This window comes from Thamnophis sirtalis, unplaced genomic scaffold (genome assembly GCF_051295495.1).
Source record: "Thamnophis sirtalis isolate CommonGarterSnake01/CBP01778 unplaced genomic scaffold, rThaSir2_p1.2 scaffold_2, whole genome shotgun sequence".
In the NCBI taxonomy this organism is placed as follows: Eukaryota; Metazoa; Chordata; class Lepidosauria; order Squamata; family Natricidae; genus Thamnophis; species Thamnophis sirtalis.
In genome coordinates, this window is record NW_028261382.1 from 94789722 (window position 1) to 94814338 (window position 24617).

General features: G+C 43.8%; 1 protein-coding gene across 7 annotated transcripts in view; it reads right to left on the reverse strand.

The window, feature by feature from the left end:
* Nucleotides 1-24617, reverse strand: part of GRAMD1B (GRAM domain containing 1B) — a 204896-nt gene that overhangs the window by 133178 nt on the left and 47101 nt on the right. For 6 of the 7 annotated variants that reach the window (XM_087706400.1, XM_087706401.1, XM_087706399.1 and 3 more), the window contains exon 2: nucleotides 10946-11011. In XM_087706400.1, the coding sequence (XP_087562526.1) occupies nucleotides 10946-11011 (66 nt within the window). Of the gene's footprint in view, nucleotides 1-10945; nucleotides 11012-19386; nucleotides 19412-24617 lie in introns of those variants that run through there. The other variant, XM_087706403.1, reaches the window with a different exon arrangement.

Sequence of the window (24617 nt, forward strand, 5' to 3'; positions counted from 1 at the left end):
TCCATTCTTCTTCTCCTCTTGCTTCCTGATTTGCTGGATCCCCCTTTCAATGCCTTTTTTCAAATCCTTTATCCCATCCACAGATCTGAGGAAGTGAGCTATTAAGTCTATGGAGAGGCTCAAACATCGAGGTCATGGTTGTTCCAAAGGTGCGTTTTCCAAGGGCAACAGGACTTCGCTCTACCATCCCCAATAGATCATCATCCAGCCTTTGTAAGAGGAAGAAATCTTGGGACAACCAGCTAAATATGAGCCAGCAGTGTGCAGCGGCAATAGTAGTTAGACTTATAGTAGTTAGACTTATATACCGCTTCATAGGGCTTTCAGCCCTCTCTAAGCGGTTTACAGAGTCAGCATATCGCCCTCACAGTCTGGGTCCTCATTTCACCCACCTCGGAAGGATGGAAGGCTGAGTCAACCCTGAGCCGGTGAGATTTGAACCGCCGAACTGCAGAACTGCAGTCAGCTGAAGTAGCCTGCAGTGCTGCATTTAACCACTGCGCCACCTCGGCTCTTCCTCGGCAGCCAAAAACCCAATGCAATCTTAAGTTGCATTAACAGAGGGATGCGATCAAGATCAAGGGAGGTACTAATACTACTCTATAAAGCCTTAGCAAGACCACACCTAGAATACTGCATCCAGTTTTGCTCACCACACTATAAAAAAGATGCGGAGACTCTAGAAAGAGTGCAGAGAAGAGCAACCAGGATGATGAGGGGACTGGAGGCTAAAACATACAATGAACGGTTGCAGGAACTGGGCATGGCTAGTCTAGTCAAGAGAAGGACCAGGGGAGTCATGATAACAGCATTCCAATATTTGGAGGGGCTGCCACAAAGAGGAGGGGGTTCAAGCTATTTTTCAAAGCACCTGAAAGCTAGACAGGAATAATGGATGGAAACTGAGCAAGGAGAGCTTCAACCTAGAAACAAGGAGGAACTTTCTGACAGTGAGAACAATCAACCGATGGAATAGAAGTTGCCTTCGGAAGTTGTGGGAGCTCCATCCCTTGAGACTTTCAAGAACAAACTGGACTGCCATTTGTCAGAAGTGATGTAGGGTTCGTGACCCGTCAAAAGCGCGGAGGACAAAATCACGCTCGACGAAAGCGCGCATGTGACGTCATCACAGCGCGACGAAAAAAATTAAAAATTGAAATAAAATTAAAATTAAACCAAGTCGATTCACATAAAGGTAAGGGTTAGGTTTAGGGTTAGGTTAAGGGTTAGGGTTAGGTTTAGTGCGTTAGCGTTAGGTTTAGCGTTAGGTTAAGGGTTAGCGTTAGGTTTAGCGTTACGTTAACGGTTAGGTTTAGGGTTAGATTTAGGGTTAGGTTAAGGGTTAGGTTTAGAGTTAGGTTTAGGGTTAGGTTTGGGGGGGGTTAGGGTAAGGTTTTAGCTTTATTTTTACATTTTTCTATCACAGCGCGATGTTTTCGTCGCGCTGTGATGACGTCAAATGCGCGCTTTCGTCGAGTGCGATTTTGTCCTCCGCGATTTTGTGGTGGAACTGTAGGGTTTCCTGCTTGAGCAGGGGGTTGGACTAGACTCTTCCAACTCTGTCAATCTGTTAAATTCTGACAACTACTGGAACCCTCGTTCAGAAGCAAAATTAAGTCTGAAAAACGGACAACTGGGAGATCTACTTGCATGTCAACCTGATCTGTTTGTTTTCCCCCAAAACAACTGGGTGGGCGATCCCACCACATTGCTCTCCCCTTCTCACACCTGCCCTCCCCCCACAGCTTAGCAAGAGACAGCCCTGCTATCAAAGCACATTTGCTCCTCCACCAAGCAGATATACTTACAGAAGTCTGAGGAAGGAGAGCTTTTTGCTCAAGGAAGCTAACCGGAGATGGCAAGTCTGCTTTGTACCTAAGGAGATCTTCTTAGAAGGAAGGTTCTGGACCATGACTGTGCTGGGCAGAGTGCTGGCGGGTAACGCGGGAGACCACAACCCATAGAAAGCTTCCCCAAAGTTCTCCAAGTGGCCCAGCTGTCTAGTCCTGAAGGAAACGTTGCTTCAGAGTCCAAGCCATAGAAACAGGTCCCGAAAGTGATGTGCGAATTGGACACTTGGCGCATGTGCCTTCTCTTCTCAAATCAAGCTTCCTTAGAAGGAGAACTCCATAGTTTTAGATCTTCAGAAGAAAGAGGTTCTGGATGGAGCAACCTTCACCAGATTTCCCCCAACAGCCTCTTTCTTATCACCCTTTCTTTCTCCCACTTCGGAGGGCTGAAACGATCTTGGCTGGATATTTTGATTGCTTCTCTTCGGGAACTCCAACGTGATCTTCGCCGAAGCTCAGCTTCCTTTCTGTCCGTGTGTACCTTGAGATGGAGAGGTCTTCTCTGACCCAGTTCTGGAGACACAATCTTGCCTTCCCTGCCCAGCTCCACCTGGGCACGATGTCAGCCGCCGTGTGATGCCAGGAAGGTTCAGCCTCTGCTCCCGAGATGCCAAGAGCAGCACCTGAAAACAACGCATTCCCCCGAGGAGCTCAAGGCTTGCTCCCTCCTGCCTTCATCAGCAAATCAGGTGGCAGAAGCACCTGATCAACCGAAGCAGGTGGCCTGAGGGAACGTTGAGGCTGTACTCAGGACATGCAAACACGTTTAAAAGCACAAGCCTCCAGGAGCAAGCGGTTCCGAGAGGAGATCTCCTGGCCAGGATCCGGTTCTAACAGAAGAACAAAGTTGGAGAGGACCGCGGAGATCTTCTAGGCCAGTGATGGCGAACCTTTTGTGGCTCGCGTGCCAAAAGCAGGAGGGGGAGAGCACAGGGGGGCTCCAGTGCTCCCCCAAATTTTTGGTGTGCTTTTTTCGCCCTCCCCAGGCTCCAGAGGCTTTATAGGAGCCCGGGGAGAGCCGAGGTGGCGCAGTGGTTAAATGCAGCACTGCAGGCTACTTCAGCTGACTGCAGTTTGGCAGTTCGGCGGTTCAAATCTCACCGGCTCAGGGTTGACTCAGCATTCCATCCTTCCGAGGTGGGTAAAATGAGGACCCGGATTGTTGTTGGGGGCGATATGCCGACTCTGTAAACCACTTAGAGAGGGCTGAAAGCCCTATGAAGCGGTATATAAGTCTAACTGCTATTGCTAAAAACAGCCTCCCCATTTCCCCCCACCCCACAGGCTCTCTGGAGGCTTCAGGAGCTTCCGGAGCATGAAAAACCGGCCCTAGGGGCAAACCGGAAGTTCAGGAACGAACTTCCGATTTACTCGTAGGGCCAGTTTTAGCCCTCCGGAGCCTTCACAAGCCTTCAGGAGGCTTCCGGTTTGTCACCCGCCAAGTTTCAACCCAACTTAGCACACAGACAACCTACAAAACTAGCTATGACCTCTGGCAGCAACCAATCAGGATACTCTTCCTGTGCCCCCTGAAGCTTCCATGAAAAACCAGCCCTACAGGCAAACCGGAAGTTCAGGAACATACTTCCGGTTTGCTCGTAGGGCTATTTTTTGTCCTCCGGGGCCTTCAGGGGCCTCCAGAAGGCTTCCCTGAAGGCTCTGGAGGGCTAAAACCAGCCCTATGAGCAAACCGGAAGTATGTTCCTGAACTTCCGGTTTGCCCGGTTTTTCACGCTCCGGAAGCTTCAGGGGGCACAGGAAGAGTATCCTGATTGGTTGCTGTCAGAGGTCACAGCTAGTTTTGTAGGTTGTCTGTGTGCTAAGTTGGGTTGAAACTTGGTGGGTGGTGCAATGGAGGGCAATGAAATGGATCTGCCTGAAAGGGGGTAGAACTTGGTTATGTAGAATAGTCTGGCCCAGGTCTTAATGGCTCATTGACAGAGGGGGGAGGAGCTGAGTTTCTGCTTCCCTTTTTAGCGCAAATATTCTGCGCTTTTAATATTTCCTAAAATATCTCATTTTCCTACGAGAGAGGTGGGTGCTAACTTCCTACAAATGATGTGACCCAGATTGCACCTCTCGTCTCAAAATCTGTTCCATTCCTTCCTCGTGCTGCTATAAAAACCTTACTGCTTTTTGAGTTTCCTTTCCTTCCTAAAACAGATGGGGGACTCCCCAGGTAAAAGACACACAAGAAAATGAAGTCATTGACAGCTGAAGGTTTTTGGCAGCCCTAAATCTTATTTGTGAGTGCTCTTAAATCACGCCTTCTTCAATCAGAGGCAGGGAGGGAGAGAGGAGGAAGGGGAGGAAGGAAAGGAGGCAGGAAGAAAGGGGAGGAAAGGTGAAAGGAAGGAATGACAGTTAGGAAATGGAATGGAATGGAATGGAATGGAATGGAATAGAATAGAATAGAATAGAATAGAATAGAATAGAATAGAATAGAATAGAATAGAATAGAATAGAATAACAGAGTTGGAAGGGACCTTGGAGGTCTTCTAGTCCAACCCCCTGCTTAGGCAGGAAACCCTACATCACTTCAGACAAATGGTTATCCAACATCTTCTTAAAAAATTCCAGTGTTGGAGCATTCAGAACTTCTGGAGGCAAGTTTTTCCACTGATTAATTGTTATCACTATCAGGAAAATTCTCCTTAGTTCTAGGTTGCTTCTCTCCTTGATTAGTTTCCACCCATTGCTTCTTGTTCCACCCTGAGGTATTTTGGAGAATAGCTTGACTCCCTCTTTTTTGGGGCAGCCCCTGAGGTATTGGAAGACAGATATCATGTCTCCCCTAGTCCTTCTTTTCATCAAACTAGACATACCCAGTTTCTGCAACCATTCTTCATATGTTTGAGCCTCCAGTCCCCTCATCATCTTTGTTGCTCTTCTCTGCACTCTTTCTAGAGTCTCCACAGCCAAGGTGGCGCAGTGGTTAAATGCAGCACTGCAGGCTACTGCTAGATCAGCAGTTCAGCGGTTCAAATCTCACCGGCTCAGGGTTGACTCAGCCTTCCATCCTTCCGAGGTGGGTAAAATGAGGACCCAGATTGTTGGGGGCAATATGCTGACTCTCTGTAAACCGCTTAGAGAGGGCTGAAAGCCCTATGAAGCGGTATATAAGTCTACTGCTATTTTCTACATCGTGGTGACCAAAATTGAATGCAGTCATCCAAGTGTGGCCTTGCTAAGGCCTTATAAAGTGGTATTGAGGAAGGAAGGAAGGTGAGTGAGGAAAGGTGAAAGGAAGAAGAGTGTAGAAAGGAGGAAGAAAGGGAGTGAGGGGAGGGAAGGAGGAAAGGAGGAAAGGAAGGAGAGTGAAGAAAGGAGGGAGGGAGGAAATGAGCGGAGGAAGAGAAGAAGGAAGGAAAGTGAGGAAAGATAGAAGGAAGGAATGAGAGTTAGGAAAGGAGGGAGGGAGGGAGGAAGGAAAGTGAAGGAAGGAAGGAAGGAAGGAAGGTGAGTGAGGAAACGAGAAAGGAAGGAAAGGGAAGGAAGGAAGGTGAGTGAGTGAGGAAACGAGAAAGGAAGGAAAGGGAAGGAAGGAAGGAAGGAAGGAAGGAAGGAAGGAAGGAAGGAAGGAAGGAAAGTGAAGTAAGGAAGTAAGGAATGGAGGGATTTAAACTTGGACTTTCCACAGCAGAATATGGTTTATCTGCTTTGTTCCCTATTATTTCCTCCAGGGTAACAATTTCTACAGGGGCATGGATAATTGGAGGGAAGCATATGGAAGAAAAGGCTGAGCTACATACCAAATAGCAGTTTTCTCTTGGGTTATTAATTGGCCCTCAGAGAGACTTGTTGTTCTTTTTAGACCAAGGAACATTTCTTTCCAGCTTTTACTACCATCGGTAGAGTTATCACAACAAAGACAACAGAAACACGAATGGGTTGCAGCCAAGACAGAAGAATCAAAGTATGGAGTCGGTTATAAAAGGCTTGGCCGATATCAAGAGTCCCATTTTTTGAATCCGTTGCTGCTTTTTAAAGAGTGTGCAAGCTTCACACCCACTTTATCCCACAGTTAGACAAATTCCAGAGATCCGGTATAGCTTTCAAGCGGGCCAAAAAACCAACCCTCCAATTCTTCAGTAAAAATTTAAAATTTTAAAAATTGAGTAATTTAATTATCCTTTTTTTTAAAAAAAAAAGAAACAACCCTACTAACTGTTTACACGCGTCTATCCGTAGAGAATAATGATTTTCCCCACTGCAGCTTCGCCGACTTCAAATTTCAGCCATCAACGGGATCTAAGACAATTCGAATGTTAATTATGGGAGCAGAGAAGGACCCATTTTTGCATTATGATCAAAAAAAGCCCAACAACATGGGGAGTTGAAATTCAGTTCAATACACTGATGATGTTACCTAGTTTGGTATTGATGAAAGAAATGTCCTTCTGGGTTCAGCTCCAAGTGGGGAAAAAGACACTGGAGACATGGAGGCTGCTTGGAAAGATGGTTTATTGTTGGACATGACTGCATGGCTTGAGTCCTGAACAGAAAAGGTGATCACATGCTTCAATGTTGGTGGAGAAGAAGAGAAGGGCTGAGGGAGGGGCTTGCTAGGCTTTTTATACCCTCCTCTCTGTTTCCTGTTCCTGTGTAAGAAATGTATTCTGATTGGTTGTCAGACTCCCATAGTGCCATGCAGGGGGCTACTCTCTAGGCTGTTTTGAATCCAGGTATAGATGAGTTCTCAGATGCCATGTGGAGAGTTGAGTAATATCCCTTCCCCCTGCAGCTGCAGTGGAGAAGTCTTTATTATGTAAAGTGGGCTAGCCTGGCCTTCTCAATGGCCCATTGACAAAGTGTGGATGGGCAGGAAGCCACAGGCAACTATTCTGTCTTTTAAAGCATGTTTCTTTCTTTTCACAACCAGAGAAATATTCTGCCTTTTCAACATTTCCTAGGATATTTCATCTTTCTGGGAGGGGGCTGGATGATAAATTCCCACAGTATGAACCAGATGCTCGCTTCCAACATTTAGCGGATCCATCTTTAAACATTTTTTCCCAATCTTGCTGGTACAAAGTGCCATCTGTAAAGCATTTTATACAGATTTTCCTTATACGCAGTTGACATCGTCAATTTAATATTTCTGCATAAACAGAGGGATGGAATCAAGATCACATGAAGCATTAATACCACTTTACAATGCCTTGGTAAGGCCACACTTGGAGTACTGCATTCAGTTTTGGTCGCCACAATGTCAAAAAGATGCGGAGACTCTAGAAAGAGTGCAGAGAAGAGCAACAAAGTTGATTAGGGGACTGGAGGATAAAACATATGAAGAACAGTTGCAGGAACTGGGTAGGTCCAGTTTAATGAAAAGAAGGATGAGAGGAGACATGATAGGGGTCTTTATCTTCCGATATCTCAAAGAAGAGGGAGTCAAACTACTCTCCAAAGCACCTGAGGGCAGGACAAGAAGCAATGGGTGGAAACTAATCAAGGGGAGAAGCAACCTCCCCCAGGAGGAATTTTCTGACAGTTAAAACAATTAATCAGTTTAAAACTTGCCTCCAGAAGTTGTGAATGTTCCAACACTGGATGTTTTCAAGAAGATGTTGGATATCCATTTGTCTGAAGTGGTGTAGGGTTTCATGCCTAAGCAGGGGGTTGGACTATAAGACCTCCAAGGTCCCTTCCAACTCTGTTATTGTATTCTATTCTCCAATATCTACTCTACTCTACTCTACTCTACCCTACTCTATTCTATTCTATTCTATTCTCCAATATCTAGTCTATTCTACTCTACTCTATTCTATTCTATTCTCCAATATCTATTCTATTCTACTCTAAACTCCAATATTCTATTCTATTCTATCCCACAATTTCTGCCATTTATCTAAGTCTATTGCACATCCACAATGTTTAGTCCATTTCTATTTCTCTTTTAGAGGAAATATTCTGCCTTTTTAATATTTCCCAAAGTATTTCGTTCTTCTAGGAGAGGGTTTGGGTGCTAACTTTCTTCAATATGCAGAGCCTCATCCTCTACACATGTGTCTGAGGATACTAGGGAAAGAATTTAATGCCTCCTGGCTCATCCTCATGTTTGGATCCGGAAGTGAATGTCTGAGTGGTGATCGCAACCATCTGGCTTCCATGTTTCCACCAGCGCTCCCACCCCCAGGAAATAACAGCTTTGGGTTAATAGGCGGTAAGGAAGGGAAACTAATAAAACACAACGGGAGAATAGTGAAAAGCAGAAGAGAAGAGCATTCTGCGGCGGTAGGAAAATTGCAGTCCAAATGTAATATATATGGGGGGGGGCGGGGGTGGAGGGGGAGAATTGTCTTTTCTGCTAATGAAAAAAAACAAACCAGATACCTTCAAGGCAAAACATATTTTGCTAATCTGGCTGCAAATAAAGTCATGCGCTCTTTAGCTTCCTTTGTACCGATAACGCTGCAGTTTGAAGTTATAATAAATCAGAAAGTACATTAGGTTTCCTACTCAAATTAGCAATAGCAATAGCAGTTAGACTTATATACCGCTTCATAGGGCTTTCAGCCCTCTCTAAGCGGTTTACAGAGTCAGCATACTGCCCACAACAACAATTCGGATCCTCATTTTACCCACCTCGGAAGGATGAAAGGCTGAGTCAACCCTGAGCTGGTGAGATTTGAACAGCCAAACTGCAGAACTGCAGTCAGCTGAAGTAGCCTGCAGTGCTGCATTTAACCACTGCGCCACCTCGGCTCTTCAAATTACACTCCCTTTCTCCTTGCTTCTTTCCCTCTGCCCCCAGTCCTTTGTTTGTTTATTTTATTTATTTGGTTTGTCAAACATGTACGAGATAAACAGGCAAGAGGTATAAACATGGACTTGAACAAGGGAAATGAGTACAAGTAAATGGGGACAGTAGGACAGGGACGGAAGGCACGCTGGTGCGCTTAATGGTGCGCCCCCATTACGGACCTCTTAGGAATGAGATGAGGTCCACGGTAGACAGTTTGAGGTTGAAGCTGTGGGGGGTTAGAGGATATAACAACAGAATCAGGTAGAGCATTCCAGGCGTTGACCACTCTGTGGCCGAAGTCGTATTTTCTGCAATCAAGTTTGGAACAGTTTACCTTGAGTTTGTATCTATTGTTTTCCCATGTATTATTGCAGTTGAAGTAGTCATTGCCGAGGTGGCCCAGTGGTTAAATGCAGCACTGCAGGCTACTTCAGCTGACTGCAGTTCTGCAGTTCAGCTGTTCAACCCGGCTCAGGGTTGACTCAGCCTTCCATTCTTCCGAGGTGGGTAAAATGAGGACCCGGATTGTTGTTGGGGGCAATATGCTGACTCTGTAAACTGCTAAGAGAGGGCTGAAAGCCTTATGAAGCGGTATATAAGTCTAACTGCTATTGGTATTGATAAGTAGCAGATAATTTTGTGTACTACACTTAGGTCAGACTGTAAGCTGACCTAAGTCTAAATTAGGACGACTGGGGATGAGAATTCGTACACATTCCCATACCACTCCAAAGGGGCAATGAGAAAGCTAAGAAGGAAACAACAACAAAAGAGACTACAGGTAGTCCTCCACTTACAACTGTTTGTTTAGTGACCATTCAAAGTTACGACGAGACTTATGAACAAGTGATTGATGAGCGGTTTCCACCCTTATGACTGTTGCAGCATTTGGCCCAGTCATGCGATCAAAATTCAGACGCTTGACAACTGGCTCATATTTAGGATGATTGCAGGGTCTCGGGGTCATGCAATAAACTTTGGCAAACATCTAAGAAGAATGGGGACCACATATACATTTAACAAACGTGCGACTAACTTAAACAATCGCAGTGATTCGCTTAACAACTGTGTCAAAAGAAAGGTCATAAATTCCCAGGCAAAATTCACCGAACAAACGTCTTGCTTAGTGTGTAGATATCGTTTATCTCTGCGTGCCTGTTGATAGCTGACACTCTTACCAACACTGGCAGGGAAAGCCACTTGTATATAAACAGAGAGCAAACCACCCAACCTTCCAGCACTGATGATGCTCCCTAGTCATGTCATGAAATGTCTGTAAGAAAACCACCAAGCTCAGAGAGCATCAAGAACGTCACAGGTCAACCATGAAGTACAAATATTTCTCTTCTATTGGTATGCGATTTTTCCTCCGTTTATGAAATGTTGGACTCTCTTCTATTCATTCAAACCATGATTATGCATGTATGTATGTATTTAGTCATGAGAACAGAACAGAATAGAATATAACAGAATAGAATAGATATCGGAATGAAGGATAGGATAGGATATTGGAATGAAGAATAGAATGGAGTGGAGTGGAGTGGAGTGGAATGGAATAGATATTGGAATGAAGAATAGAATGGAGTGGAGTGGAATGGAATGGAATAGAATAGATATTGGAATGAAGAATAGAATGGAGTGGAGTGGAGTGGAATAGAATAGAATAGAAATTGGAATGAAGTATAGAATAGAATAGAATAAATATTGGAATATAGAATAGAATAAATATTGGAATGTAGAATAGAATAGAATAGAATGAGAAGATAATTGAATAAAAATAGAATAGAAATTGGAATGTAGAATAGAATAGAATAAATATTGGAAGTAGAATAGAATAGAAGGAAAAGAGAAGAGAATAAAAATAGAACAGAACAGAACAGAACAGAATAGAATAGAATAGAATAGAATAGAATAGAAGCTTTATTGGCCAAGTATGATTAGACACACAAGAAATTTGTTTCCAGTGTGTAAGCTTTCAATGCACATACAACAATAATGATAGAAAAATACATTCACCATGAAACATTAGGCATGTAGCGTATATTAGAGGTAGAGGCCCTTTGAGAGGTGTATGCAACGAAATTACATTTTAACGTACGGCGATTAGTGTACATTCAAAGTAGTTTGAGCCTAAGTCTTCTATTACAAGTAGGAAATTGGGCTGCAAACAGACTTTGTATTCAGACCTCCAAGGCTGGAGAAAACACACCAAGAAAACAGATGTTACCCTCTAATGGTCTTTTCTGGGCCAGCATGGATAGAATCTCGAATGGGTCCAAGAGTACAAGGTTGGGAGAAATTGCACTTTATTCAACCCATCAAGGAATCTCTTCTTCCAGTTACTTACCTGTCATCACGTAGTCGGGGGCTCAGAAAACGGGAGGGGTCGTCCTCATGACTGCTGTGTTGGCTGCTGTAGAAACAAGCAAAATATGAGGGACAAAGACAACGACTCTTCAATGGATAGCAAAACTATTGGTTGTACATACAAATGAAAGCTTTATCGTGCTTTCATTTGCTAATGGCATGTTCCTCATTCTCTTATGTTATCCCCAGCTTTCATTGTAACAGAGGAAGATATTTCCTGAAATCTTACTTGAATACATTCTTCTTTCTACAGTACTAATTGTAGTGGAGGGGTGTCCAACCTTGGCAACATGAGGACTTGTGGACTTCAACTCCCAGAATTCCCCAGCCAGAATGACTGGGAGTAGGAATTCTGGGAACTGAACTTCACAAACTTTAAAGTTGTCGAGTCTGGATCTCTCTCTCTCTCTCTCTCTCTCTCTCTCTCTCTCTCTCTCTCTCTCTCTCTCTCTCTCTCTATCTCTCTCTCTCTCTCTCTCTCTCTCTCTCTCTCTCTCTCTCTCTCTCTCTCTCTCTCTCTCTCTCTATCTCTATCTCTATCTCTATCTATCTATCTATCTATCTATCTATCTATCTATCTATCTATCTATCTATCTATCATCTATCACAATTGTGCTGATAAATAAATAAAGGGAGACTAGTATAGATCTATTTCAAGCTATTTAGCTCTCATCAGCTATCCATACCATTACTGGGAATTGAACTTGGGCTGTATTACATATTAGGCAGTTATATTAGCCACTAAGCCACAGGCTCTCCTCCTTTATCAGCTAAGCCAGGGAAATAGGTATGTATTGTGTCACAATCCCTGGTATGCCCAAATATGGGAGGGAGAATACTGCTTCCCTTTTCTGTCTATCGGCTCACTTTATTTATTTATCAGCACAATTGCAACACAAACGTAACAAAGGCAACATTTAAAAAAATGGCTTTCTGCCTGGATGGCTCCCAGAGTGAGCCGATAGACAGAAAAGGGAAGCAGTATGCTCCCTCCCATATTTGGGCATACCAGGGGTTGTGACACAATACATATATACACGCCTCAATTTTTACTAGGACCTCAAATACATTAAGCCCCTTCTCTCTGTCCCATTAAATACCAAGTCCCATTAAATATCAAGTCCTATTAAATATCAAGTCCCATTAAATACCAAAGGAGTATTGTCCTGGAACTATGGAACTAACTATGGAACTAAAAGACAGAGGAGAAACAGAATATTACATGATTTGGGATACATGGTACAAATGGATAGAGAATAGATGCAACAATCATACATGAAGGTTATTTAAGAGCTGTATTCAGGGGAAAAGGCAATATATTGGCTTCTGCTTATTGTATACTGTCAGAAATTAGTGGTTTACTAAGCTAGCAAATTGTAAACTTAATACTGGATGGCATTACTGCAAATGTTCGCTCACTGCTCTGACGCGCTTCTATTCCTGGCTTCAAAGCTAGGGACATTCTTGAAAACATAGAAGAAATTGTTACAGGGGAATATCAGGCCCCATAGATAAAAGGAACCAAACTAGGGAATTTTCCTGGCTCATAAATCCTTAAAGCATTCTGCTGAAAAAACAACTTGGGGGGGGGGGGAATGCCACCCCCCCCTACACAAGGATATAGGAATACTGCATAGTTAAGGTAGACAGAGACAGCAGTGTGAACAAAAGGACGCTTTAAAGATCATGTTAGTAACGAATCTTTGTCTCTGATTGGATACACTTTGTTTTTATCTGCCTAAAATGTATGTAATACTCTGAGCCCCTCTTGCAGGGTGTGGCTCTTCCTTAAATGCATTTGCTTGTATGTTTTGAATGTAGTTTTGTCACCCAGCTTTTGCTACAGCCATAAATAAAAGCTGATATTTTTTTTGCAAGCCTCGTCTGGAGTCTGTGGGAAGTTATCACCCAGCCCTCTCCCAGAAAAATGAAATATCCTAGGAAATATTGAAAAGGCAGAATATTTCTCTGGATGTGAAAAGAAACATGTTTTAAAAGACAGAATAGTTGCCTGTAGCTTTCTGCCCATCCCCAGCTAATGGGCCATTAAGATGGCCAGCCCAGCCCACTTTACATAATAAAGACTTCTCCTCACTGCAGCTGTAGGGGGAAGGGATATTACTCAACTGACCACAAGGCAACTGAGAACTCATCACAGCCTAGAGAGTAGCCCCCTGCATGGCACCATGGGTGTCTGACAACCAGTCAGAATACATTTCTTACACAGGAACAGGAAACAGAGAGGTGGGACTAAACAGGGTATAAAAAGCCTAGCTAGCCCCTTCCTCAGCCCTTCTCTTCTTCTCCATCAACACTGAAACATGTGATCACCTTTTCTGTTCAGGGCTCAAGCCATGTGGCCCTGTCCAACAATAAACCATCTTTCCAAGCAGCCTCCATGTCTCCAGTGTCTTTTTCCCCACTTGGAGCTGAACCCAGAAGGACATTTCTTTCAACAAGTCTCTTTGGCATTTCAGTGGCTCGGGGAAACTTCTTGAACCTTACAATACAATTTAAAGCTAAAAGGCAATATGTATGTATGTATGTATGAATAGTGATATAACATATATAAAACCATGATGTATATAACTGGAAAGGAAGAATAATGAAATAACCACTATGTAATTATGAGTGATAACCATACTGGAGCGCTGTAAAATCGAAAATGTGGTGTAAATGATGAAACACATTCAATAAGAATTAATTTTTTAAAAAATAAATAAATACCAAGCCTTTCTTTTCTACTATGCCCAGAGCCATTTGGGAGGATGGCAGCCTTCCAAAATCTAATAAAATAGGTATAAATAAATAAACACTACACCACTAATGCAAGGAAATGATGGGAAACAGGACTAAAAAAAAAAATCAGAAACTATCCTTCAAGCCACTCTGCAGCATAGCCACAGGCTTAAAATATCACCAGATTAAAATTCTTCAGATTGAATGTCTATTCCAAATTGGAAGCTGCAATCCTAGAGGGAGTATCCGGCTTCTCTCATAATCTGGAAAAATTAGCTTTCAAAACCATCCCAGAATGGCAGCACAGCACGCGCCGGCTGGCATCAAAATAATCTTATCAAGAAATAAACCCCTGTTGATGGATGCTTGCACTCTATCCAAAGGTGACTTAGCCTTTTATGATGTTGTATTTTTAACCAGCATCAAAATCACACAGCTCAAGAATTCACATCTGCATTTTCTTCACAACGGGAAAGTCGGAGAAGGGGGGGGGGGAGGAGATTCTAGAGGTCGCAACTACAATTCCCAGAAGCTCAATTCAGCTTGGTGTGGAGGAATGCTGGGAGTTGTAGTTCAGCCCCATAGGAAAGGCCACAATTTCCCTGCTCCAGATCTAGGTCAAACCATCCTACATCCTACAAGTCGGATTTCCAAGACAGACAGACAGACAGACAGACAGAAAGAAAGAAAGAAAGAAAGAAAGAAAGAAAGAAAGAAAGAAAGAGAGAGAGAGATGGGTAGAAAGAGAAAGAAGGAAGGGCGGAGGAGGTGGAAGGAAGAAAGAAAGAAAAAAGGAAGGAAGAGAGAAAGTTTGATAGATGGGTAGAAAGAAAGAATGGAATGAAGAAAGAAAGAAAGAAAGAGAAAGAAAGAAGGATTGAGAGGTGGGAAGAAAGAAAGAAAGAGAAAGAAAGAAAGAAAAAGAAAGAAAGAAAGATAAAGAAAGATGGAAGGGAGGAGGAGGGAGCGAGGAAGGAAGGAAGGAAGGAAGAAAGGAAAGGAAGGAAGAGAGAAAGAGAGAGAGAAAGGAGGAAGAAAGAAAGAAAGAAAGAAAGAAAGAAAGAAAAAAGAAAGAGGAAGATCAGTAATGCCTATAAAAAGATGTGTGATGTCCTATTTTAACAACATTCTAAACCATCATTTACCATGGCTTGTGAATTTCTTACTACAGAAGTACAAACATTTCCAAAAATTATACAACCATCATATCCCAAAGGTGCTTTTTCAGGAGGCAACTGGACGTTCTTGTTTTTTCTTCAAAGACGTTTCACTTCTCATCCAAGAAGCTTCTTCAGCTCTGACTGGATGGTGGGGAAGGGAAGGATTTATATGCCTTGCAGACAGCTGGTCATTTGCAGCCTTTTAGAGGGGCGCTGAGGCCACTTGGAGGTTTATCTGTGTCCTCAGGGTCACCTGAGTGGTGCAAATGGTTCCTGTCGTCTGCATTTTTTTTCCCTCTGGAAATCCTTTCCTGCTCCCATCCCATTCCAAGGGTCTTCATCCCAAACTGTATAGCTAAAAGTCTTCTAAAAGTTGCAGACTACAGGAACCATTTGTACCACTCAGCTGACCCTGAGGGCACAGATAAACCTCCCAAGTGGCCTCAATGCCCCTCTAAAAGGATGCAAATGACCAGCTGTCTGCAAGAAGTATGAATCCTTCAGCTCTTCTTCTTCAGAGCTGAAGAAGCTTTTTGGATGAGAAGAGAAATGTCTTCGAAGAAAAAACAAGAAAGCCCCATTATCACCTGAAAGGTCTCCTGCTTGAGCAAGGGGTGGGACTAGAAGACCTCCAAGGTCCCTTCCAACTCTGTTATTCAGTTATTCTCAAAGCACCTTTGGGACAACCATGACCTGGATGACGGAGCATCTCTACAGATTTTTTTATACAACCACCAGTCCATAATGCTATAGATATGCCAGCTTATCTTGAGAGACCGCCTGCTGCCAATTACCTCCCAAAGACCCATTAGATCGCACAGGGTCGGCCTCCTCCGGGCTCCATCCACCAGCCAATGCCATCTGGCTACGACCCAGGGGAGGGCCTTCTCTGTTGCAGCTCCGGCCCTTTGGAACGAACTCCCCGCGGAGATTCGGACCCTCACCTCTCTCCCTACTTTCCGAAAAGCCGTTAAAACCTGGCTGTGTCGGCAGGCCTGGGGTTGATGAGCTCCCCTCCCCTCTCGACAGGTGTGGTTGTTGGTCATTTTAATATGTTTATTTTGTACTTGTATGTTTCCCCTTCCCCTTGAGGAGCCGAGGTGGCGCAGTGGGTAGAGTGCAGTACTGCAGGCCACTTCAGCTGACTGCTAGATCAGCAGTTCAGCGGTTCAAATCTCACCGGCTCAGGGTTGACTCAGCCTTCCATCCTTCCGAGGTGGGTGAAATGAGGACCCAGATTGTTGTTGGGGGCAATATGCTGACTCTCTGTAAACCGCTTAGAGAGGGCTGAAAGCCCTATGAAGCGGTATATAAAAATCTGCTATTGCTATTGCTATTGCTTCCCGTTTAAGTTGTTCGCTGCCCTGAGTCCCTTTATGGAATAGGGCGGCATATAAATAAAATAAAACTTAAACTTAAACTTAAACTTTTGACTTTTCCCCTGACTCCCCAGAGCCCAGGGGGAAGGCGGTGAGACTTAGACAAAGGATGCTCCGAAGTCTGGATGGAGAATCCGAGGAACGTATTGCAATGCAGTTCCAAAAACCAAGCCAGAGACAAATCCGGTGGAGAAATTGCCTCCTCGGTCCACGAGGTGTCACCATTTCCTTTTGCAGCTGGCCAATGCCGAATGGCTCTCAGAAGAGGACATATGAGGCCAATGGCTTGTGATTCTGAGCTCCCTGCTGTCATTATTACACAATTAGTGGGGAATCTGCTTCTCGGGAATCCACTCTTGTGGGTTATTTTCTATCGGTTGGCCGATGCTATTTATAGAGATCTCTCGGGATGGGCAAGAAACGGCTCTGCTTTGAGCTCCCAAGCTGGAGACCCTTGCTTCTGTTTTATTCCTTGTTTTAACAGTTAATTCATACTGACCCCTACCATAATTTTAAGGAGAAACTTCCTAACGGCAAGGACAATTAACCGGGGGAACAGCTTGCCTGCGGAAATTGAAGGGACTCCATCACTGGAGGTTTTTAAGAAGAGACTGGACAGCCAACTTCCTGAAATGATATAGGGGCTCCTGCTTGAGCAGGGGGTTGGACTAGAAGACCTTCAAGGTTCCTTCCAGCTCTATTCTGATTGATTGATTGATTGATTGATTGATTGATTGGAATGGTCTAGGGTCTCCTGCTTGAGCAGAGGGTTGGACTAGATGATCTCCACAATCCCTTCCAAACTTTGGCATTCTTTGAAGGGACTTTTCAGCAGTGCGTCACTAGAGGAAGTTTAATGCATTTCAATAATGCATGTAGACAGCTGGAGACATTTTGAAAGGGCATCTATTCTATCAACAGCTCCACATTTTGGCACTAATTCATGAACCTTCTACACCCCAGAGAGCAGCAATGAAGACAGTGAAATGCTGATGTTTCTCTCCAGCATCCTGTTACCATCACAGACAAGAAGGTGGGTCTCCAGAAGGATTGGAAGGAGAGGAGTTTAGTCTTCTGCAAATAAATCGGTTGTAATGTTGTAATCACTTTCATCCACTTTGGCTTTGCTAATCTTCAGACAGCAAAGATTGCATTGCAGAGCAGGAAACACATACTCTTAAGGGCTGGTGCTAGAATCTGTTTCGCAATGCACAAAAAGCAGATAGATAGATAGATAGATAGATAGATAGATAGATAGATAGATAGATAGATAGATAGATAGATAGATAGATAGATGATAGATAGATAGATAGATAGATAGATAGATAGATAGATAGATAGATAGATAGATAGATAGATAGATAGATAGATGTATGAACGGATGGATCATATAAAGATAGAGATAGAGATAAGTAAAGGTTCCTCTCGCACATATGTGCTAGTCATTCCCAACTCTAGGGGGCAGTACACAAGAGCCAAGGTGGCGCAGTGGTTAGGGTGCAGTACTGCAGGCCAGCTGACTGTTATCTGCAGTTCAGTGGTTCTAATCTCACCGGCTCAAGATTGACTCAGCCTTCCAAGGTGGGTAAAATGAGGACTCAGACTGTGGGGGCGATATGCTGATTCTGTAAACCGCTTAGAGAGAGCTGAAAGCCCTATGAAGCGGTATATAAGTCTAACTGCTATTGCTAACTGCTACATCTCTGTTTCAAAGCCGAAGAGCCATCCCTGTCCAAAGTCATCTCCGTGGTCATGTGGCCGGCATGACTAAATGCCAAAGGCGAACGGAACGCTGTTCCCTTCCCACCAAAAGTGGTTCTGTTTTTCTACTTGCATTTGTTACGTGCTTTCGAACTGCTAGGTTGGCAGAAGCTGGGACAAGTCACGGGAGCTCACTCCATTATGCAGTGCTAGGAATTTAAACTGCCAACCTTTCTGATCAACAAGCTCAGCATCTTAGCCACTGAGACACTGTGTCCCTATAGATAAATAGAAAAATAGATGAATAGGTAGATGGGTAGATAGGTAGATAGGTAGATGGGTAGATAGGTAGATAGGTAGATAGGTAGATAGATAGATAGATAGAGAGAGAGAGAGAGAGAGAGAGACAGACAGACAGACAGACAGACAAAGATAAATAGATAAATAGATAAATAGATAAATAGATAAATAGATAAATAGATAAATAGATAAATAGATAAATAGATAAATAGATAAATAGATAAATAGATAAATAGATAAATAGATAAATAGATAAATAGATAAATAGATAAATAGATAAATAGATAAATAGATAAATAGATAAATAGATAAATAGATAAATAGATAAATAGATAAATAGATAAATAGATAAATAAATAGATATTGAAATGCTTATTCTTGATCTGCCTCTTCCAGTTCATTGCCTCCTCAATTATGCTGTTCAGATTTTCTGTCCCATTTCACCTTCTGGATAAAAATAGTGGAGAAAGCACTAACTTTCAACAAGAGCTGCTGTGATCTTTTAATGCGTCCCTTTTCCCCCTTACTCCTTCTCAAATGCAAATTCTCTTCCCTTTGCTTCAGATAAAGAGAGATAAACTGAAAAAGGAGAGATTCAACCTGACCTGAAGTTAGAAACATGGAACTATAAGAAAAGGAACAATGAAAAAAAGGGAGGCTTGTTAAAATGGGATGAGCAAATATTCGTATTATGATTATCATTGTGACAGAATGAATATTAATGTGATGAATATTGTTGCAAACACTTTGATGACGATTTCCTAAAAATATTTGTACCCAGACAACACGCTGTTTAACCAATAATGGAATTTTTATATGTTAGAAAACAAAAAAACTTTATGTACAAAAAGAGGAGAGATTCATCCTGGACATAAGGAAATAAGGAGAAATTTTCTGGCCTGAGAACAATCAACCAATGGAACAGAAGTTGCCTTCAGAAGTTGTGGGAGCTTCATCCCTGGAAGCTTAAAAGAAGAGACTGGACTGCCATCTGTCAGAAATGGTGTAGGGTCTCCTGCTTGGGCAAGGGGGGCGGGTTGGACTAGATGACCTACAAGGTCCCTTCCAACTCTGTTAATCTGATCTGATCTTGAAACAGAAACAGCATTTTTTGCAAGGAAGCGATCGCAAAGGATTCTTACCTCATCTGTCAAATCCCAGCAGAATCCACACCGTGCAAAAACCTAGAATCTGACCCCATAGAATTCCACCCCATTGAACTGTGATTTCTCCTCTGAGTCAATCTCAGCTTGAGGACCAGAGTTGCTCATTTTCCTACTTGGGTCACCGGTCAACGTTCTACACCTGGCCGTAAGGAACCCGCGCTGTTTGCAAAACACACGAGTAAAAATTAACCGGCTCAATTTAACGATTAAACCTTCCTTGGCCATTCTTGACTTCCTCTTGGATTGATGCTGAACATGCACAATTCCAAAGGCATTCAGGTTCAAAGGTTATTCGGGAAACTGGGCAAAATGCTACTGAATAGCCTGTTCTCGCCCCTCCCTCCCTCCCTCCCTCCCTTCTGCAAGATTACCGTTCGGGAAGCCACATTAAGATCAGATAACGCCTCCCTTCTCAGAAAGAAGTGACGATCTTCGATCTCCGCCTGGTCTCTCAGTTCAAAGCTTTCCCAATCGTACTTGCTTTTCCCCAGATGCTAGCTCTTTCTTAAGAAAATGAATACTCCAGGATTCTTGGTAGAAACAAAATTAGAAACCACATGCTCCGTCAAAACAAAGTCTCGTTTGACCTATGGCTGTGATGGCGAAACTATGGCACGTGTTTCAGAAGTGGCACGCAGGGTCAGCTCTCTGGGCACGCGAGACATCGACCGTTGCTCTTCCGAGTTCCCGAGTGCCGGCCAGCTGGTCTTCATGAGCGAGGGAGCAACAGAATCCAGAAGACCAGCTGGCTAGTGCATGCGCTCGGTGCGCCTGGTGCCGGAAAGATGATCTTCCAGTTTCCGGTGAGTGCATGAGCCCTGGCCAGCTGGTCTTCATGCATGCATGCATGCCAGCAACCTGAACACCAAGTGGCCAGTGGGCATGTGCATGCCGGAAACCAGAAGAACTTCCCAGCATGCGCATACGCACAAGGCAGCTATTCTTCTGGTTTCCACTGCGCGCACCCATGTGTGCAGTCCGATTTTGGCACATGGTGCCGAAAAGGTTTGCCAACACTGACCTATAGTGATGTGGCATAACTCATACATCATCACCTATAAGCCGAAAGGACAAGCCTGTTCTGTAGGAGAGGACAGGCAGAGACTGGAGGTGGAGTCAAGAGAGGAATAAGTCTGGAATCCTCGAGTTCCCACAAATGGTCCAAATCCAGCCCATCTTGAATTCTCTTAACTCTTATCCAGCACCAGTTTAGTGCTGGCTGTTAGTCAGGATTGCTGGATGTGAATGAGCAGAATTCACAGTCAATTAGCAATAGCAATAGCAGTTAGATTTATATACCGCTTCATAGGGCTTTCAGCCCTCTCTAAGCGGTTTACAGAGTCAGCATATTGCCCCCAACAACAATCTGGGTCCTCATTTTACCCACCTTGGAAGGATGGAAGGCTGAGTCAACCCTGAGCCGGTGAGATTTGAACAGCCGAACTACAGAACTGCAGTCAGCTGAAGTAGCCTGCAGTGCTGCATTTAACCACTGCGCCACCTTGGCTCTTATTAATAAAAGGGTTTTTTATCGGGACCAGGAGTTTGCTTCATGCTCTTGGGAAGCCTCGGTCAGAACGATCCTTACGACTGTTTCAACTGCCATCTGTCAGAAATGGTGTAGGGTCTCCTACTTGGGCAGGGGGTTGGACTAGATGACCTACAAGTCCCTTTCAACTCTGTTAATCTGCAATCTTTCTGTAATCTGTAATCTCATTGCGATTCTTGTTGGAAATGTGGTTCCTCGAACGTGATGAGAATGAGAAAACTGTGAAGTATTTCCTGTCTAGCTTGAAAGATGTTTTAGCCCCTAAGATTTTATTGGCAGTTAGAAAGCTCTGAAGGACCCATTCTTTTCAACCAAAATCATTCCGGGTTTTTGCATATTTTTAAGAATACGCGACTCTCTGGAAGAATCATTTCTCCCTCCTGGAATATATAAAGACACTTATATATTATTTATTTCCTCTGCATACCCATTCTAACTTCCGGAGGGTATAGCGGTAGACAGCCAAGAGAACAACAAGGGAAGGAAATAATCAGCACCAGCAAGCACCAGAAAGAGCCCGTTTTCTACGGCAATTCAATTACAGATGCACGAAACGTTCTCCACACGAGATGAGAAATTATACTCATATTCCACGAGAGCTTTTTGAGACTGCAAATCAGAGGTGAAATGCTACCGGTTCAGGCCGGTTCCCCCGAAACGGTTGTAAAAAAAAAATGCTTAACAAAGTTTTAAAAAGTTCCAACGATCAGCTGACACACTCACATTCCCACATGTATGCTCAAGGAAGCTCAAACTGCCCCAGGAGCTGCGGATTCTGTTCTACAGAGGAATTATTGAGTCTGTCATCTGCACCTCTAAAACTGTCTAGTTTGGTTCTGCACAACCCAACAAGACAGACACAGACTTCAGAGGATAACCAGAAGGGCAGAAAAAAACCATTACTGCCAACCTGCCTTCTGTTGAGGACCTGTACGCTGAACGAGTCAAAAAGAGGGCTGGGAAAATATCTACAGACCCCTCACATCCTGGACATAAATTGTTTCAACTCCTACCCTCAAAACGACGCTACAGAGCACTGCACACCAAGACAACTAGACACAAGGATAATTTTTTTACGGAATGCCATCACTCTGCTAAACAAATAATTCCCTCACCACTGTCAAACTATTCACCAAGGCTGCATTACTGTTACTATTAGTCTTCTCATCGCTCCTATCACCCATCTCCTCCCACTTATGACTGCAGGACTGTAACTTTATTGCTTGTATCCTTACGATTTATATTGATATTGATTGTTTCCTGATTGCTTATTTGTACCCTATGACTATCATTGAGTGTTGTACCTTATGATTCTTGATGAATGTAGCTTGTCTTTTTATGTACACTGAGAGTATCTGCACCAAGGCAAATTCCTTGTGTGTCCAATCACATTTGGCCAATAAAGAATCCTATCCTATCCTCTTCCTCTTCCTCTTCCTCTTCCTCTTCCTCTTCCTCTTTCTCTTCCATTTCCTATTCTATTCTATTCTATTCTATTTTATTCTATTCTATTCTATGCATGCACATGTACACACCCACAGAGAGAAATGTGTAAATCTCCTTTACAAGAAGGCAATGCAATCGCAAAGGGCCTCATCAAACTTCAAGAAGATACGGTACTTACAAAGAGTTATTTGCAGAACTCCAAGTTTTGAACAGTTAGCCCTCGAGTTATGACCACAATTGTGCCCAGTGTTTTTGTCACTACGCGAGGCATTCATCAAGTAGATTTCACCCCACTCTACGACTTTCCTTGCCACAGGTGTTAAGTGAATCACTGCGGTTGTTAAATTAGTAACATGATTGTTAAGTGCCTCTGGCTTTCTCATTTGATTTTGCTGGTCAAAGAGCACCACTAGGTTTAGCAAAACTGTGTCCCTAGCAAACCATTGCTTCTGTTAACGACCGTGGCATTTGCTTAGCGATTGCAGATTTCCTTAACGACAGCAGTCATCTTCTTTTTTACAACCACATAAACCCTTGCGGGGTGGAGCTTTGGGCAACTGAATGGGAGGTTTATTGGCCGGATGCCCTTCCCATCACCAATGAGGAGTTTTGTTGAGCAGATACATTCTCATCATGCCCCGTGTCAGCCTCTGCTTTGCTGCTGCTTCAGCTGCCATTGAAATGGGGAGGGGGGGGCATGGTATTTGGGAGGGGAATCATGATGTGCTGGAGGAAGATTCTAGACGCTGACCTGACCATCTTACTGTGCATGTGGAGGAAGGGAGTTTCCCGCCAAGGTTAACTGTCCAGCATTCCATCCTGGTGATGACTTTTGAAGTTATCTCCCACCTGGCAGTTGGGTGCATTGTAATTGGACTATGGACTGGGGTGCCAAGGGGAGGGGATTGAATTATACATGATATTATCTGCTTTCGCGCCTAATTAACCAGATTCAGCTTAGCTTTGCTACTGTTCGTTCATAATTAGTAAAAGTACACTTGATTTCAAACAAATGGAGTTGAGTGGCTTCTTATAAGATCCCATAGATTAGGCCTCCTCCGAATTCCATCAGCCGGCCAATGTCGACTGGCAACTACCTGGAGGAGAGCCTTCTCGGTGGCTGCTCCGACCCTCTGGAACGAACTCCCCGTGGAGATTCGTACCCTCACCACCCTCCAGACCTTCCGCATAGCCCTTAAAAGCTGGCTGTTCCAACAGGCCTGGGGCTAGAGACTTGTAACCCCACTCGAATGGTATGACTGTTGTGTTTTTAACGATGTATGGTTCTATGTTTGTAACTTGTCTGTCTTTCCCCTCCCTCCAATTGTGAGCCGCCCTGAGTCCCCCCAGGGAAAAGGGCGGCATACAAATAAAGTATAAACTAAACTAAACTAAACTTTCCTGGTTACTAAATGAAGTTGCAGCTGACACCCAGAGAGAGAAATATCTGCCTCTACCCAGGATCGAACTCACAGCCTTCTGATTGTGAAGCGAGAGGCCCGCCTCTAGGCCCTCGCACCACTCTGCTTAATGACAGCCGTGATTCCTTTAAATGACAGCGGCGAGTCAGCTGAAAGGCACTTTAATCGTAATAAATGCTTTGTGGCTGAAATAATATCTTGAAGGGAGTCAGGAGATGAGACTGAAGCACGCAAGGAAGAAGAAATGCTCCTATGGTCAGCTGACTTTCATTTGAGATTGGCCAATTAATGTCGCTAATTAGAGATGACAGGTCAAGGGTCAGATTCAAATGTCACCCTGGAATTTGCCTGATGCCAATTTAAATTAATTGCAGTCCCAAAGGGGACCATTATCTGCCGTGTTCACACACAGATTTTGATAGGAATCTGTGACGTGAAGCATCGGATGCACATATTCTCTCTTCTGCATCTGATTAAGGGAGACATAGTGAAACTCTTTGCCCTTGATCCGCCTGTGCCAGTGAAATTTGCCCATTTCAACCCCGTCACAAAACTAGGCGCTCCAGAGCAACTGGCTAAGGAATTCTGGGAGTTGAAGTCCACAAATCTTGAAAATGCCGAGGTTAAAAAAAAAAACGAAAACCTTGCTCTGGTTCTAGAGCAAGGTTTTTCTAAATTGGTATCCAGTGGTGGGTTTCAAAAATTGTTGGAACCTACTCTGTGGGTGTGGCTTCCTTTGTGGGAGTGGCTTGCCACCCATGTGACTGGATGGGAGTGGCTTGCTGCCCATG